At 34.0% G+C, this 17,484-nt stretch overlaps 1 protein-coding gene across 1 annotated transcript in view; it reads left to right on the top strand.

Moving 5' to 3' along the window:
* LOC140052170 (extracellular matrix organizing protein FRAS1-like) overlaps positions 1-17,484 on the top strand; it is an 81,884-nt gene that overhangs the window by 49,192 nt on the left and 15,208 nt on the right. The window contains exons 20-41 of the mRNA XM_072097605.1: positions 1,592-1,732; positions 2,136-2,291; positions 2,734-2,877; positions 3,724-3,867; positions 4,085-4,225; positions 4,470-4,610; positions 4,866-5,006; positions 5,261-5,940; positions 6,711-6,870; positions 7,276-7,454; positions 7,940-8,062; positions 8,329-8,584; positions 8,949-9,209; positions 9,349-9,748; positions 10,084-10,379; positions 10,731-10,921; positions 11,413-11,649; positions 12,226-12,406; positions 12,680-12,868; positions 15,710-15,829; positions 16,006-16,310; positions 17,268-17,408. Of these exons, the coding sequence (XP_071953706.1) occupies positions 1,592-1,732; positions 2,136-2,291; positions 2,734-2,877; positions 3,724-3,867; positions 4,085-4,225; positions 4,470-4,610; positions 4,866-5,006; positions 5,261-5,940; positions 6,711-6,870; positions 7,276-7,454; positions 7,940-8,062; positions 8,329-8,584; positions 8,949-9,209; positions 9,349-9,748; positions 10,084-10,379; positions 10,731-10,921; positions 11,413-11,649; positions 12,226-12,406; positions 12,680-12,868; positions 15,710-15,829; positions 16,006-16,310; positions 17,268-17,408 (4,727 nt within the window). The remainder of the gene's footprint in view (positions 1-1,591; positions 1,733-2,135; positions 2,292-2,733; positions 2,878-3,723; positions 3,868-4,084; positions 4,226-4,469; positions 4,611-4,865; positions 5,007-5,260; positions 5,941-6,710; positions 6,871-7,275; positions 7,455-7,939; positions 8,063-8,328; positions 8,585-8,948; positions 9,210-9,348; positions 9,749-10,083; positions 10,380-10,730; positions 10,922-11,412; positions 11,650-12,225; positions 12,407-12,679; positions 12,869-15,709; positions 15,830-16,005; positions 16,311-17,267; positions 17,409-17,484) is intronic.

The raw sequence follows: 17,484 nt of genomic DNA, 5'->3' as shown, positions 1-17,484 counted from the left end.
GTCTTGTACAGTACCATATGAGTTGTTGAATGCTAATAATCAAAATAATTTTGTTTCCGTTAATATTTTACTCATTTTATCCTTGTATTATAGTAATTGTACATGACATTTTAATAATGTTTACCTCTGTAAAAATTGCACTTATTTCAGCCTTTGGCTGCCTTTTGTATGATTTTAATTGATGAATAAATATACCTACTGTAGGCTAGAATGATAAAAGTAAATTAGACAGGTATTTCCCGGAAATACATTGCAGCTAATTGTGTTGAACAACGTACCTGTTACAGGTGTACCCTTATAAATGAAAATGAAACTTTTGGGAAAATTATTTCATTATTAAAATGTTCTTGGATGGAGGTCAGAGGAAATTTGTATTTACCTGTACATTAAGATAGATGCTAATTACTATAGCTTGTACAAAATATGGTTATTGTTATTTGCAGATTGGGTTAAGTCTAGAAAATATTTGTGATACCAAAGACTTTACTCCAAGCCAAATTGGACTTTTTGTCGTAGTTTTTTTATGCATGAATAAAATTTTATAAAATTAATCATGATAATTAAGAATCTTTGTAATAAAACTAAAATTTGTGATGATGCTTACCATTGTATTCATAAAATGATGAGGGAAAAAATGTGGGTAATACTCACATAAATAAAACTATGTTCGAATACTTATTAAGCACATTCTATTATATTAGATTAGTGTGCATGTTTTGGGAAAAGCATTATTAGTTGTTAAGGGTCTAGGTCGTCTCCTTGTGGAATAGACATCCATGTGGAAATGCTGATGAAATTAAACACTTATAATTTAGTACATCATTTTGAAATTAGTTCAAGTATGTTCCAACAATGATGAAGCATATTATATTGCAGTACATCGATTTAAAATATTGAAAAAGCATTTTATTTGGTATTAATTATTCAAGGACAACCTCTATTAAGGGGACACTGTGAAACAAATGAATGCAGATCCTTTTTCTGGGTGAAAATGGATAGATGATGAATATATAACTCTCCAGAACCAGCCCTACCATAGTTGGTGCGGAGCTGAGAAAATGTTAAAAAATAGAGCTGCAGGACTTTGTAAATTGCACTTATATATGATACTTTTAAAATGTCATGTCTAGAGGCCTAAAAGCATGAACCTTTTGTCCCCTTGATAGGAGTTCAACTGTATTATGTCCAATATTCTCTTTTTATAACCAAAACTAAATCTAACAACTATATCACGATTTGCCATTATCAGGTAATGAGATAATGTTAGTTGTCTCTGGCCATCAGAACAATAGGAAGCTTTCCAATTGGGATGACCTAGCACCTTATTACCTTAAGCTCTGTCTACACTATCAAACTAGTTTGACAAAAAAAGTGCCCAAATATGGTAGTGATATGCTCAAATACGGTAGTGATATGACATTATCACGTCTATATATGGGCACATTTTGTGTCACATTGTGTCTTTCATCATTTCAACCTATAATCCATCAAAACTGTCGGGGGAATCAACTGAGAAACCATGTGTCTACACATGAGCACAATGAATTAACATGACATAACTAGTCACAAATCAAAAATGCTTTTCTTTCAGATTGCCATGCTAGTTGTAATACCTGTAGTGGGGCAGGTACTGGTGACTGTCAATCATGTGGAGCTAATAGCCCACAAGGAGGCCAGTGTTTTGATGGATGTGCTAGTACACAATATCTGGATATGTTTAATAGTTGTCAAGGTAATGCAATTTGTAATTTGTCTTTATTTTTATTTTCACCACTTTGCTATTGCTAAAAGCGCTATATAAATTTGACAACATCTAACATATATTTAATAATTGTTAAATTGTTACGTTTTACAACTTAAAAACAATCAGTGTGAAGAATTTTAATTGGAAGGATAAGGAAGGATTTTCGCCTACAGAAGAATCAAATAGTTAATAGTTATGTAGCATGACAGCAAATGTTTAGTATAAATAATATTTTTACATAGACCATTCTGTTTGTTTTTTAATTGTCTTAAAAATAACAAATTTCTTAAACTATAGTACTTTCGACCATTGATTAAAAAATAAATGTAGATGACTTGTATAATCTCCTTGAAACATGTTTCTTACTTTTTATTATACTTTTTTTCTTCAGATTGTTCATCATCTTGTGGCACGTGTTATGGCTTACCAGGGCTTGAAGACAGTGTCTGTGATCAGTGTATTGATGATAGCTTCTTTACGCTGGGCGACAGTTGTGTACAGGACTGTGGTGATGGGTATTATAATAGTCAGTCAAGGTCATGCAAAGGTATATAGAGAGTTTGCTACTTGCTGCTGCACACATCCATACACATGGAGGGTATCTTTCCAAGTAGTTTCATTATATTCCTCTCAGCACAAGTCAAGTTTGAAGTGACTTTATCCAAACAAAACAAACTTGCTTTAGTATCCAAACTGAATATATATATATTTTGTGCCTAACTTACCTGGATAATCAGAAAATAACATAATCTCCTTAAAGAGTATAAAGTAGAAAATTTAAAACACCCCTTTTCATAAAAGGTTAAGTTGCTTCATATAGGCATGGATTTCGAAACTAGAAAAGAGCAGGAATAAACTATTATATTATTATAAACCTAATTATATAATTTAGTTATGTAAATAGGAAAGCATAATATTTTATGGTTGCCATGACTTTTATTTTTGATCTTTGCCCTGATGTTTGTTGATATTATTATTATTTTTTTCAGAATGCTACCCAACATGTCTGACATGTGATCGTGATGGAATACAGGGTTGCCTGTCATGCAAGAGTGGTTTTGTTCTAGCACATGATGGGATGTGTACATTAGAATGTCACCGTGGATTCTACAACAACAATGGAGTTTGCACAGGTAAATTATGAGAGTAAAAAACTGAAATGTTATATAAAGTAGTAATATCTCAAAGAAAATTGTTTAGATCACTTCCATATTTATATTACTTCAATTCCAATCAAATCTTTAAATCTGCTGGAACATTCTAGGGACTAAATGTAACAAGATCTGCTGAAGCAATAGAACTTAAAAGGTTATGAATCTACAGTTTAAGAAGGGCACTTGGGACTACTGCATGTTTATCAGACAATATCCGTATACACACATTAAGCCAAACCTGAATGTTTGATAGGTGATATGTGAATGTGTTTATTGATAAGCAGCATTATAAAATATTGATGCGATTGCATTAAATAGAATTGATACAAGATGAAGTTTCACCAGCATTTCTTTTGCTACTATTTTAAAAATTATTTTTACTGATACCGATTGTTTGTGTTGTCTTTGTTGTTGTTGTAGAATGATCATTAACATTTTATCAGTATGAAATTAAAAATAAAAACTTACATGTGAGTACCACTACATATATAAGGTACTATGTACAGTTGACTTATTAGTCTATGAAGCAGTGTATAAATATGGCCCCTCACAGGGCAAATTCGTTCAACACCAATGAGGGTATTTTAATAGCTATAATTATGAATTAACTGACATATTTTTTGGGTAATTGTTGTTGTTGTTTATTAATTTTCCAAAAATAATACATAATATACATTCTTAATAATTCACTATTTATTTATAAATGAGTCTATAAATAACGGTAGAGTGGTTTATAACATATATATCTTCTGTGGCTGTATATTTCATAATTCAGATAACAAACCCAACCCCTAATTAACATATATGATTTGTTTCTACCAACAGCTTGTGATGCCAGTTGTCTGTTTTGTATCAGTGAATCAACATGTCTTGAGTGTTTGGATCCATCGGCAGCTCTTTCATATGGTGAATGTGTATCCTCTTGTGCAGACCAATACTATATTGATCCACGTACCAGAGAATGTAGAGGTAGCTTACTTTCAATTATTTCGTATCCAGGATTATATAATACAGGGTGTGGGGGAGAGGTTCTCCCCCCCCCCCCCTTTTTTTTCCAAAAATGCACTTAATGTATATACTATCTTATTTTATAATATCTGTCAGACATTAAGCTTTAATTCCTAATATTCATTCATTATCCCTCCAGTAGTTAAAAAAAAATACAGTTATTTTAATTTTGTTTTAGAATGTGATTGGACATGTAATTCATGTGTGGGCCCGAGACATACTGACTGTCTTTTATGCATGGATGGAATGATCCTGAAAAATGGTCAATGTGTTCCTGAATGTGGTGATGGCTACTATGATGTCAGAAGTAGATGCAGAGGTTAGTAAAATAATGATGTTCCTTTTTGGTTAGCAAGGCTAATGCTCTGTCTACATTATCAAATTAGTTTGACAAAAAAAAGTGTGATGTGCCCAAATATGGTAGTGATATGCCCAAATATGGTATTGATATGACATCATCATATCCATATATGGATACACATTTTTTTGTTACATACAATTTTAACATCCTAGGTATAATGTGTTAAATCGGTTCTTTTGAAACTGTTCTTTCAATTCTACAGCTTGTCTTGGTGGCTGTAAAAGTTGCGATGTAAAAGGACGTTGCACAAGTTGTTACCCTCCTGAGCTCCTACTCAGAAGTGAATGTGTAGATCGATGTGGCCCTGGTTATTATAGTGACTACTCAACACATAATTGCATAGGTATGTATTTGATTGAACCCACCATTCCCAATAGTCTAGTGGCCAAGCACTACCCCGGTGTGTTGTCAATTTCAACCCCTGTCGTTAATCACTATGCTACAAAAACAAGTAGACCTATGTCACAATGGGATGAAGAGAAATTGAATAATTGTAGTTCAGTAAATGCTTGTGTCATGCACTGTATGCATAAACATAACCTTATTTGTTAAATATTTGTTTTAATGTTCTCACAATTTATTCTGCTTTTTTTTTTAGGGTGTCCCAATAACTGTGTGGAATGTAGTACTCCTCAAGAATGTACCCAATGTACTTCTGATTCTTTCTTGAAGCGAGGGCGCTGTGTAGAAGACTGCGGTAGCGGGTTCTTTACTAATACTCTTACAAATACTTGTGAAGGTAAGCTATAGCACCCCTTTCTTGGAACACCCCTAACAGGGGACACCTTGTTTGGTCCCAATGGTGTTGGCGGATGGCAGACCCTCTTAGGCTGCTCTAATATGTTTTTATGGTTTTCAAAAAGTGTTTTAATGACTGTAATTGTTTTTAGTCACCGAAACATAAACGTTAAATACAAGCCAAGCTTATAACTAATCAATCTATTTACAGTATCAACTACTTATTATTATAATATTGATTATATTGTATTTCAGTGAATGTTCAGCCACCCTCTCTATACATCAACGGCTCAGTCATCACCACAATTGGTGGTTCCACTCCACTGGACACAAGTTTCTTCAGTGCAATCGATCCAGATACTGCATTTGTTGACCTACTGTTCTACTTAGTGCGAACACCGACCAACGGTCATCTCATTCGTATTAACAAAGGAATAGAACGTACTTTAGTGGATAATGATGTATTCACAGGAGTCGAAGTTCAAAACGGAAATATACGATTTGTTCACGATGCTTCTGGAGAACTTATCGGGGAATTAATGGTCAAAGTGAATGACCGACAGTTTGATTCAAACATTGAGAGCGTGCCCATCACGGCTATTTCTCCCAATCCGCCAATAGTCTTACGAAACGAACCACTTATATTAGAAGAAGGACAGCAAGCCCGAATAACTAGCACAGACCATATACTCATCCATGACGATGACAATCCGGAAAATGTGAAATTATTTGTTATTGAGCACCCTCATCATGGACGATTGCTTCGAGTGGCTGAAGTTGTCGATGTTCAAGTTTTTACGCTTGAGGAACTACGAACAGGAAGTGTTTACTACAAGCATGATGGGAGTGAAACTCAGTTTGATGTTGCTATGTTTCAAGTTACAGATGGATATAATTTTAGAAACCTTCTATTTAACATTCATATTCTTCCAACGGTAAAATAGTTCTTGTAATTTTTAGGCTTGTTGCTAGAATACTTGTTTTCCATACATTGTTAAATAATATCTTTTTGGTTCTAATTTCTGGTTCTATATTTTATATATCACTACTATTAAAAAAGTGTTTATTTTTTTACAAAACTTAAAATTAATCTTTTCTATTTGTCACAGTTAAGCTCTACCGTCTAAACTATCAAAATAAAGTGTTATGTGCCCAAATCTGGTAGTGATATGATGTCATCATGTCCATATATGACTGAGCACACATTTTTTTGGCACATTTAGTTTGATAGTGTAGACAGAGCTTTAAAATCCCTCACCTGTGTGTTGTCATTCTTCATCTTTGTATTTGTATATTATGAATTTTTGTAAAAAAAATTTAATTCAACCAGAGTTTGTGCTGTGCTGTGTTCTTTGAGCACATGGATTTTGTTTTAAATTGAAAAAAATAAATGCAAATTAAGTCTATTACGTGGAAGCGATGCGAATTTAGCAGGCGTCCAGCGTACGCAAACTTCGCACGGATCTGACTGGCTGCACGTGCGGCAGCTAACGCACCGCATGTGGCGGTCCCACTTAAGTGTTGCTCGTGGGCCCCTGCACTGGATGCATTCTTGTTTTGGCATGATGACGAAGAACGCCTAAACAAAGCACACAAACACACACCTAACAGAGTATCTAACGTCGGGTTTATCCAGGTAAGCAGCACTTATAGACTACCAACACCATTTCTGGTTTGTGTAATTTTATTCATAATTTATTTTCAGGATAACCAGATACCAATGATTATCACAAATGTACAAGCTGAAGTAAAAGAGGGTCACATGACCCCTATTACAACTAGTCTACTTCGAGCAACAGATAGCGACACCGATGATGATGACCTTATGTTTACCCTTAACCCACCAATGAATAACCCCAAATATGGTAAGCTGACCTTGTTTTTATAATTCACTATAAATATGAAATATTTAAATTCTGGGCATACATAAAGTATGTTTATGACTGTGAATGAATAGATGTCAAATGTCAAAATTATTAACTTATATATTAACTTAATAAATCGATATAAGAATTAAAATAAACACACACACTTTAAAATTATGTTTACAAATAGCTTTAAGCATTTAGTTTATTATTATAATTCTTAATGTTATTCTAGTCTGCTTCTACTTAATTCTGTGATAATGTTTCTGTTTCCTTTTACTTATTGTTGCAACATTATGATTATGATGATCACTTCAAACTCAAAACAAATCCACTTCAAAATAACAATATACTCCTCAAAGCACACAAAACATGTAACCAATAACCTACATAAATTATTTGCAGGTGAAATTGTTATGGTTGTGGAGCGTGTGGAAGGCGATCTACCTGAGGGGTGGGAGACTTTAAATGAAGAACAGATGTATACTGTGCTGTACAACTTCTACCAACAGGACATGAGAGAAGGCCATGTGTACTATCACCACTTAGGGCAAGAGAGCACTTCTGATACCTTCCGGTTTGAAGTAAGAATGAATTATTAAAGAATGTTGAGTAATGATCTGTGACAACAACAAAAAGTGTGATGTGCCCAAATATGGTAGCGAGATGTCCAAATATGGTAGTGTTATGACATATTTTCATGGGCACATCACATTTTTTTGTCGCATAAAGTTTGATAGTGTAGACATAGCTTAACTTTTATTTAATTAGAAACAATTTACATCATTTAAACCAGATAAATTCTACAGAAATATTATGTCAAATCTTGTTTGTTAAATAAGATTTTTAGCATGATAGAATGAAAACAAAATTAAGAACTAAATTTTTTTAAGAACACATACTTATTTTTTTCTAGTCATAGGAAAACCTTGTTTGTTAGAAAAATATTACATGCTCCCTCTATGGAACAACTTCAACACCTATTTCAACAAATTTACAGAGTTTGCTTTAGTTTACCATTTCCTTCCAAAATCTGTTGTTATAAATAGAATCCAATATTTTTGTCTAGGTTTCTGATGGAGCTAATCCACCTAACATTCTGACAGACCAAACCTTCCAAATCTCTGTATCTGCTGATAATGATGAACCACCAAGGCCTAGCGCTGGTGTGCCACAACCATTTAGAATGATGGTAAGTACATTCTGGCTTATTATTATTGTGGCATTTATCTCTTTTTACCATTAAAAATAGCTGGTTCAACATCAGAAAACACAAATGCAAAATATGTTATGTTACCAATTGCTGTTACTACAAGCTAAATCTATACATGGTTTTAAAAAATTAACCAAAAACCATATACACTACTTCCATAATATAAATACCTATTAACTTAAAAATGGTAATGAATAATACGTTAAATCTAACTTTGTTTTCTTTTACTTCTATTTACTTTTTAGGTCTTGGAAGGCACTGTAACACCTATTGATCGTTCCAACTTAGCATTCACCGATCCAGATAGCCCAGATACTCTCCTCATCTATAACATCACAGTGCCATTTGCTCCTGATCAGGGCTCTATAGAAAACATTGACCAACCAGAGTTCACTATTAGATACTTTACCCAGGCTGACATTAATGCACAGAGGATTGTCTATAGACCACCTAGGAGAGATATAGGTCCCAATACATTGCAGTTTACAATGACTTTTACAGGTATATATATTTTGTTTATATTTTTTTTTTTGTAAACATTTTAATTTTGTTTCGTTCTGTGCTATTTGTTATTTTTTTTCTATGATAATACTGCAATGTATGGTGAGAGTCAATAAAGAATTACCGTATTATTATGATATGTGATGTTTTTGTGTCAAGATTATCAAGATATTCTTGTAAAAAGCTCAGAAAAAGGGTATTTCATGTGTATCTCCATTGATACCAACAGCATTGTCATCTTTTCAGAATTTTTTCTTTGGATTTATACATAAATAAAGGGTTCAGTTTGTTAAATTGCCTTGTTGGTATGTTATATAACTATAAAAATTATCATGTTTTTTATTTATATTTATTTTATTTACAGTATCTGATACGTTTACTGGTGGCAATACTCTTGCACCTATGCCATTCATTGTGTCTGTAGTACCAAAGAATAGTGCTGCTCCAGTATTTCCTGTACCAAATCCAGTACTCAGTGTTAGGATGGGAGAGCATACACCTATTCGCAAGGATCTTATAAGTGTGGAAGATTTGGACACCCCTCTTTCAAACTTGGTGTATTCATTAGTTGTAGCACCGAAACATGGAGATATTGTGAAAAACGGAAGAGTCTATTTACAGGAGGGTAAGTCATTAAAAACACAAATGTATTAACTTGAAACATAAATGGTTGCCAGTTATTTATAAATGTGAATGATGAAGGTTTTTTTTTAACAGATGCTTTGTAACTAACATTTAGACATTTCCTTTTACAAATATTATAGGTGATGAATTTTCTCATACCGAACTAATAAGTGAATCATTCCACTACAACCATGATGGCACCCCTTCCAATGAAGACAGCTTTGAGATTGCTGTCACTGACGGAGCACATGTCACTCGCATATCCATGCATGTTGCCATAGTACAAGTGGACAGCATGAGCCCTACTCTTAGCCCTGATGCCAGCTTGGTCTTACTACTGCAGGAAAACTCCTTCGCTGGTGTGACCAGGACAGAGCTTTCATTCGACGATGACGATTCTAATGACATGGAGATTTTCTTCCGTTTGATATCAACGCCACGCTATGGAAAACTTCAGAAAAAGAATCGGGCAGGTGGATATGAGGACATACAAGTTGGAATGCGTTTCAGTCAGGCAGATATTAATGCCTATAACATTAGGTTTGTAGTTAATTTTTAGTTCATTTATTTGAAATAGCCATCTATTATAGTTTTAAAATGAAGAGGATGATATATTGACTGTAATACATTGTATTGTCCAACATTTATTCTGTCCTTATATTGGTGTGACCTCTTCAGCTCAAGACTTTCCTTCTCCCAGAGGGCCCAGTGCAGGACAATGATTTGTACACCGGAAGATGGTTCACTGGAAGACGATTCCCCACTCTACCATCACATCATACTGATCTCAGAAATTCACAGTCACTGGCTTAATCTAACATTTTCTGTATACAAAATCAGAAGGAATTATAAATGTGTTGTTTTTTTTACACTAGATATAAAGCTGAAGGGGAGATTGGTAACCAAATTGTCAATGACATCTTTTCTTTCAATGTAAGCGATGTGAATAACAATGTCATCAGTAACCAGTTCTTTACTGCCACTATTACACCAGTCAACGACCTTCCACCCTCTGCATCCGTTCATAGTGATATCCTTGTGATTGAGGGAGGTAGAGCACCAATTTCAATCCAAGAGATCACAGCTTCTGATGGCGATACAAGAGTTCCTCAACTGGTCATTGTTCTTGATTCACCACCAACATTTGGGTATATTGAAAGCATCAAGCCAGGTAATCAATTACTTTTCTGTCCTACGGTATGTCATTGTCAGTAATATTTCAAGTTAATCTTTGAAAATCTTTCTGATCTGAATTAAAATTGATAAAATGGTGCTTTTATGAAATATCATCCTAATCCCTGTCTGAAAATACAAATGCCATTATGCCGAATATGGACACCAACACTCTCACGCATGACAACCTATTTCATTAAACTTCTCACTCAAAAAATACTCTTAATTTGTGTTACTTAATTCTTGCTTCTTCCATATACCTTTAAAATTTATTATTATGATTTCTTCAAATAATAAACTTCAATTTTGTTGCATATTTTAATTAAAATTACTTTTCATACATGTACAGCTCAAGGCTCAGAGAAATCTCAATCAGGAATTCCCATAACATCATTCCCAGTGCAGGACTTGTTGGATAACTCAATCTTTTATGTCCAGAGCATTCATAAAGGCATGGAACCAACAGTTGATGGCTTTTTATTCTATGTTACTGATGGCGAGAATCGATCACCTTTGTACAGACTCAATATCTCAATTCAGGTACAAGAGGCATTTTACACAGATTTAAAAGAAAAATACCACCTCCCAAGTCTTGAGTTCAAATCCTGTCTAATGACATTATTTGACAACTAACTCCAATTATCACAATACATCATGTGCATATTTGTCTTTTGTGAAGACTTAATTTAAGGTTATTTAGGTTAGAACAGAATAAATATAGGCTATGTATCAAGTTGCTACCGTACTTGGGCATAATCCATGCTCCCAAACTTGACCCAATTATGCGTTCAAATAGCTTATACCTACCTATTTGTTATATAAAAAACAAACTTCTGTAAAATTCATAGATACACAGCAATAAATCTTTATTGTCACAACAGTACATATATGATTGTTTCTTAAGAACACTTGAGCTTGATGTAGAGCCATTCAAAGCATGCCAAGAACCAATCGTTACAGTAGGCTCTTCTGTAAGTTATATAAAAATGACAGTATCATTTATTTTTTGTATTGTATTTTTTACTGAATAGTTGATAAATGATGAAGAACCAGAGATCATCGTTCAACCACTTCAAATTGAGGAAGGTGATAGTGTTACCATCACTAATGCCACACTCTTTGCATCCGATATTGACTCTCCCGATGATGAGTTGCGATTCACGGTGATCGCGATACCCGAACATGGCATGTTAAGACGCAAGACGTATATACAAGATATGATGCATACAGGGAAGATTCTGACGCTGGGAGACTCGTTTACATTTGATGTTAGTTGTCTTTGTTTTCTTTATTCTTTGTTGTAGAAATTATTAGGTATTTAGCTCATGTAATTCAATTTTATGAATTCTCATTTCTGATCTTTCTTGTTAATCTACACTTAATCAGAGGACTGTGAAAACCAAAACATTAAGAGATTATATTAAAGCGTTGCTAGATCATAGTGGATGCAAGACATCCAAACATAGAGTGTGCTATTTTTTTTAAATCTTGTGAATCAGCATTATACAGATGTTCCTTTTTGTCCAAATCAATCAGTCACACATCAAAGCCTTGTCTACACTATCAAACTTTATGTGACAAATAAATTTGATGTGCCCATATATGGACATGATGATATATATATGATCATATCACTACCATATTTAAGCATACCACTCCTATATTTAGGCACATCACATTTTTTTTTTCAAACTAGTTTGATATTGTAGACAGAGCTTAAGAAGCAGATGAGATTTGAAATTCTGCAATTATCGAGAGACTTTAAATGTTTTTGTTATAGCTTATTATGTGTATATCTCTTATTATATTATATTTGCCTTCTTACATTTCTTTTGTTTTCATAGGATGTTTTGAGTGAGCTAATCGTATATGTCCATGATAGCAGTGAGTTTCAGACAGACGCATTCTCTGTGTCATTGACCGATGGCCTTTTTACAGTGACTTGTGAAGTGACCATTGTAATTGGACTGTTAAATGATGAAACACCTAGACTGACCATTAATCATGGCCTTAGACTTGAAACTGGTAAGCTTAGAATAGGAATAATCAGTGGTGAATTTGGAGGCACAGTGTGCTATCCGCAGTATGGAGAAGATGGCTAGGCTTTTTTAAGAGGCAGTGCCTCAATTTCAGATGTGGAGTAAAACAGTTGTAAACAGTGCACATTACAGACAAAATTCTCAAAATGTATATAAAAAGATGACTGTAGTATAGTATCATCAAATATCACTTTACCATTTAGTAGAACGAATTAATATCAACCAAAGATGTTATAATATGTTTTGTTGGTTTGTTTAGGTACATCTGCATTTATCACCAGTGAAATCCTACGAGCTACTGATGTAGATTCAAATGATAAAAAATTACTTTTTACACTCACTAAAGACCCTGAAATGGGCAAGCTACAGTTTGTCACAAAAGGACTAGTTCAAGACATCAGTATATATAGCATTAAGAACAGTTTCAAGCAGTCTGACATTGATGAAGGTAGGTTTGTTTTATATCTATCTGTTGTTTCTCTACTTCTATGTTACATTTGTACTTTTTATCATTGCCTTGACATACAAAAGAAACATCGTAAAAATATATCAACATAATTTTCACCATGAACCGTATTTACAGTACATCAACATTATTACCACCATTGTCATTGTCTTCAACGTCACCATGAACAGTACAAGTTGTAGTACAGTACATCAAAATCATTACCACCATTGTCATTGTCTCCATCGTCACCATGAACAGTACAAGTTGTAGTACAGTACATCAATATCATTACCACCATTGTCATTGTCTCCATCGTCACCATGAACAGTACTAGTTGTAGTACAGTACATCAATATCATTACCACCATTGTCATTGTCTCCATCGTCACCATGAACAGTACAAGTTGTAGTACAGTACATCAAAATCATTACCACCATTGTCATTGTCTCCATCGTCACCATGAACAGTACTAGTTGTAGTACAGTACATCAATATCATTACCACCATTGTCATTGTCTCCATCGTCACCATGAACAGTACAAGTTGTAGTACAGTACATCAATATCATTACCACCATTGTCATTGTCTTCATTGTCACCATGAACAGTATTAGTTGTAGTACAGTACATCAAAATCATTACCACCATTGTCATTGTCTCCATCGTCACCATGAACAGTACTAGTTGTAGTACAGTACATCAAAATCATTACCACCATTGTCATTGTCTTCAACGTCACCATGAACAGTATTAGTTGTAGTACAGTACATCAAAATCATTACCACCATTGTCATTGTCTCCATCGTCACCATGAACAGTACTAGTTGTAGTACAGTACATCAATATTATTACCACCATTGTCATTGTCTCCATCGTCACCATGAACAGTATTAGTTGTAGTACAGTACATCAATATCATTACCACCATTGTCATTGTCTCCATCGTCACCATGAACAGTATTAGTTGTAGTACAGTACATCAAAATCATTACCACCATTGTCATTGTCTTCAACGTCACCATGAACAGTATTAGTTGTAGTACAGTACATCAAAATCATTACCACCATTGTCATTGTCTCCATCGTCACCATGAACAGTACTAGTTGTAGTACAGTACATCAATATCATTACCACCATTGTCATTGTCTCCATCGTCACCATGAACAGTACTAATTGTAGTACAGTACATCAATATCATTACCACCATTGTCATTGTCTTCATTGTCACCATGAACAGTATTAGTTGTAGTACAGTACATCAAAATCATTACCACCATTGTCATTGTCTCCATCGTCACCATGAACAGTACTAGTTGTAGTACAGTACATCAATATCATTACCACCATTGTCATTGTCTTCATTGTCACCATGAACAGTACTAGTTGTAGTACAGTACATCAAAATCATTACCACCATTGTCATTGTCTCCATCGTCACCATGAACAGTACTAGTTGTAGTACAGTACATCAATATCATTACCACCATTGTCATTGTCTTCATTGTCACCATGAACAGTACTAGTTGTAGTACAGTACATCAATATCATTACCACCATTGTCATTGTCTTCATCGTCACCATGAACAGTACTAGTTGTAGTACAGTACATCAAAATCATTACCACCATTGTCATTGTCTCCATCGTCACCATGAACAGTACTAGTTGTAGTACAGTACATCAATATCATTACCACCATTGTCATTGTCTTCATCGTCACCATGAACAGTACTAGTTGTAGTACAGTACATCAAAATCATTACCACCATTGTCATTGTCTCCATCGTCACCATGAACAGTACTAGTTGTAGTACAGTACATCAATATCATTACCACCATTGTCATTGTCTCCATCGTCACCATGAACAGTACTAGTTGTAGTACAGTACATCAATATCATTACCACCATTGTCATTGTCTTCATCGTCACCATGAACAGTACTAGTTGTAGTACAGTACATCAAAATCATTACCACCATTGTCATTGTCTCCATCGTCACCATGAACAGTACTAGTTGTAGTACAGTACATCAATATCATTACCACCATTGTCATTGTCTTCATCGTCACCATGAACAGTACTAGTTGTAGTACAGTACATCAAAATCATTACCACCATTGTCATTGTCTCCATCGTCACCATGAACAGTACTAGTTGTAGTACAGTACATCAATATCATTACCACCATTGTCATTGTCTTCATCGTCACCATGAACAGTACTAGTTGTAGTACAGTACATCAATATCATTACCACCATTGTCATTGTCTTCATCGTCACCATGAACAGTACTAGTTGTAGTACAGTACATCAAAATCATTACCACCATTGTCATTGTCTTCATCGTCACCATGAACAGTACTAGTTGTAGTACAGTACATCAAAATCATTACCACCATTGTCATTGTCTTCATCGTCACCATGAACAGTACTAGTTGTAGTACAGTACATCAAAATCATCTACCCCATTGTCATTGTCTTCACCATTATCATCATCCTTGCCTTCATTAATACCAGCAACATTATCATCATAACATCGTCATCCTTGTCTTATTTACATTATCATCCTCTCCTTGATTAATAGCCTCAACATTATCATAAACAAAAGTCATTATCATTTTAATAATCATTTTTCCATATATGCAATCTCTAAAAGGATATCTAATGCTTATTCAAATATGGTAGAGATATGCCCTAATATGGTTTTATTATGACATCATCATGTCATGTCTTGGCACATTACATTTTTTTAGTCACATAAAGTTTGATAGTGTAGACAGAGCTTTAGTTTTTTAAGCAATTTTTATTTAATTAGATCATATATAAACATTTTGCCTTTCAGGATATATTAAGTATAGTCATGATGCGTCTGAGCCATCTGGTTTAGTAGTCTTTAAATTCAACGTTGCCGATGAGGATGGAAATGAGTTGATTGATGAATCCTTCCGAATTGATGTCTATCGTAAGTGATGCTTTCCTATCTCAAAACATTTCCCCTCTCAACTGCCTCAATCTTGATCATAATGTATGAAATGATATCTACAGGTTTGTAGGAGGTATTAACATTAATGAATTGTGTATGTTTTTACTTTTATTCTGTAATAATTCTATATATGCACCTTTTTTTTCTTGATTCAGGGGATCACATACCACCAAAGGTTCTTACCAATAAAGGTATTACAGTCGTTGAAGGATCCCAAAAACTAATCACCACTAGTGTCCTATCAGCCACTGACAGGGACAGCTCTCCAGGAGAGTTGACCTATTTCATATCAAATGGGCCTACGCTAGGCCAGCTGGAATTCACAAGTATTCCTGGTGTTCCAATCATCTCATTCACCCAGGCTAACCTTGCTGAACAGGGTGTGTTGTACGTGCATACCAGCCCTGAAGAAATCCATATGGATAGTTTTATTTTTACATTAAGTGATGGAACAAATGAGGTAAACATATTTTCATTTGTCATTTATAGCACTTTGGCAGATTACGGATGTTTGATTTACCAAGAGTTGATGGGGATAAACAAACATTCATGTATTTTCAGAATATCACCTTATAAACAGGTTTTTATTTTTACTGGTGATCAGTCTTATCAAATTTAATTTCAATTTAATTAAATTAAATATTTAATAACAATTACAGGCATTTAGGCAGTTTTCATTTTTCACTAATTGAATTTCACTAAATCAATCAAAATTTAAGATTACTTCTGAATGGTAAAAAAAAAAACATTTTGCCTGTTACTTCAGATATACCACAGTCAAGGATATACATTGATAGTTCAATATGTCTGGGTTTTTAATTTAATTTATGAATGAGTGTCACCATTGGGAAAACTACAGCAATTAATGTCACTTTATTACTAAAATGGTTATCTTTTAAGTCTTCTTGGAACCCCTTAAGATCAAATTAAATAATGATATATATAATAATTGAGTAGGCTGGCAGATTTTAATTGCAGCTCTTCAATTCTGTGTATAATACTAATTAGAAGGTTCAATAACCTATACGGTTCACCATTACCTTAATAATCCCCTTTTTCTCTGGAGTTTGATATTTTCATTCAACTCTTTTTATTACCATCGGCATTCTCGTGTGTTTTAAGCTAAGATTTCTACTGGAATGGTTGCATGCAGCTGGCCTAAACATACTTTGTACACTGCCTCTCGAACCAAACCCCTGAGCTCCCATTGTTTTTATGCCCCTGACTACCAGACAGTTTCAATATTAGGCCTATTTTAGGTACTCCTTAACACCAAACATTCACTCTATTAAAATTATCTGTTATTATGGGAATTAAAAGAGTAAATGAGAAGACATGAATATGTCTTAAGATAGATCAATATAAAGTGCTTAATTATTGATTGAAACTAAATTAATAAATAATTGTGTTTTTATAGATTACATTGTCTTTCTACATCACAATCACTCCAGTTGATGACTCACTCCCGCTGCTTAGCAACATGGGGATGCGTGTCCAAGAAGGAATTCGAAAAACAATCACCGAGTTTGAACTAAAAGCAATTGATTTAGACACAGAGGTAAGATATAATATAGTGGTACTGTATTTTGTTGTTTAAAAATTGTAGATGTATTTATTTATTTAAAAATTCAAAT

The sequence above is a fragment of the Antedon mediterranea genome, chromosome 6 (genome assembly GCF_964355755.1).
Source record: "Antedon mediterranea chromosome 6, ecAntMedi1.1, whole genome shotgun sequence".
NCBI classification, from domain to species: domain Eukaryota; kingdom Metazoa; phylum Echinodermata; class Crinoidea; order Comatulida; family Antedonidae; genus Antedon; species Antedon mediterranea.
The sequence above is the reverse complement of the archived record's forward strand: the minus strand, read 5'-3'. Positions and strand labels throughout refer to the sequence as shown.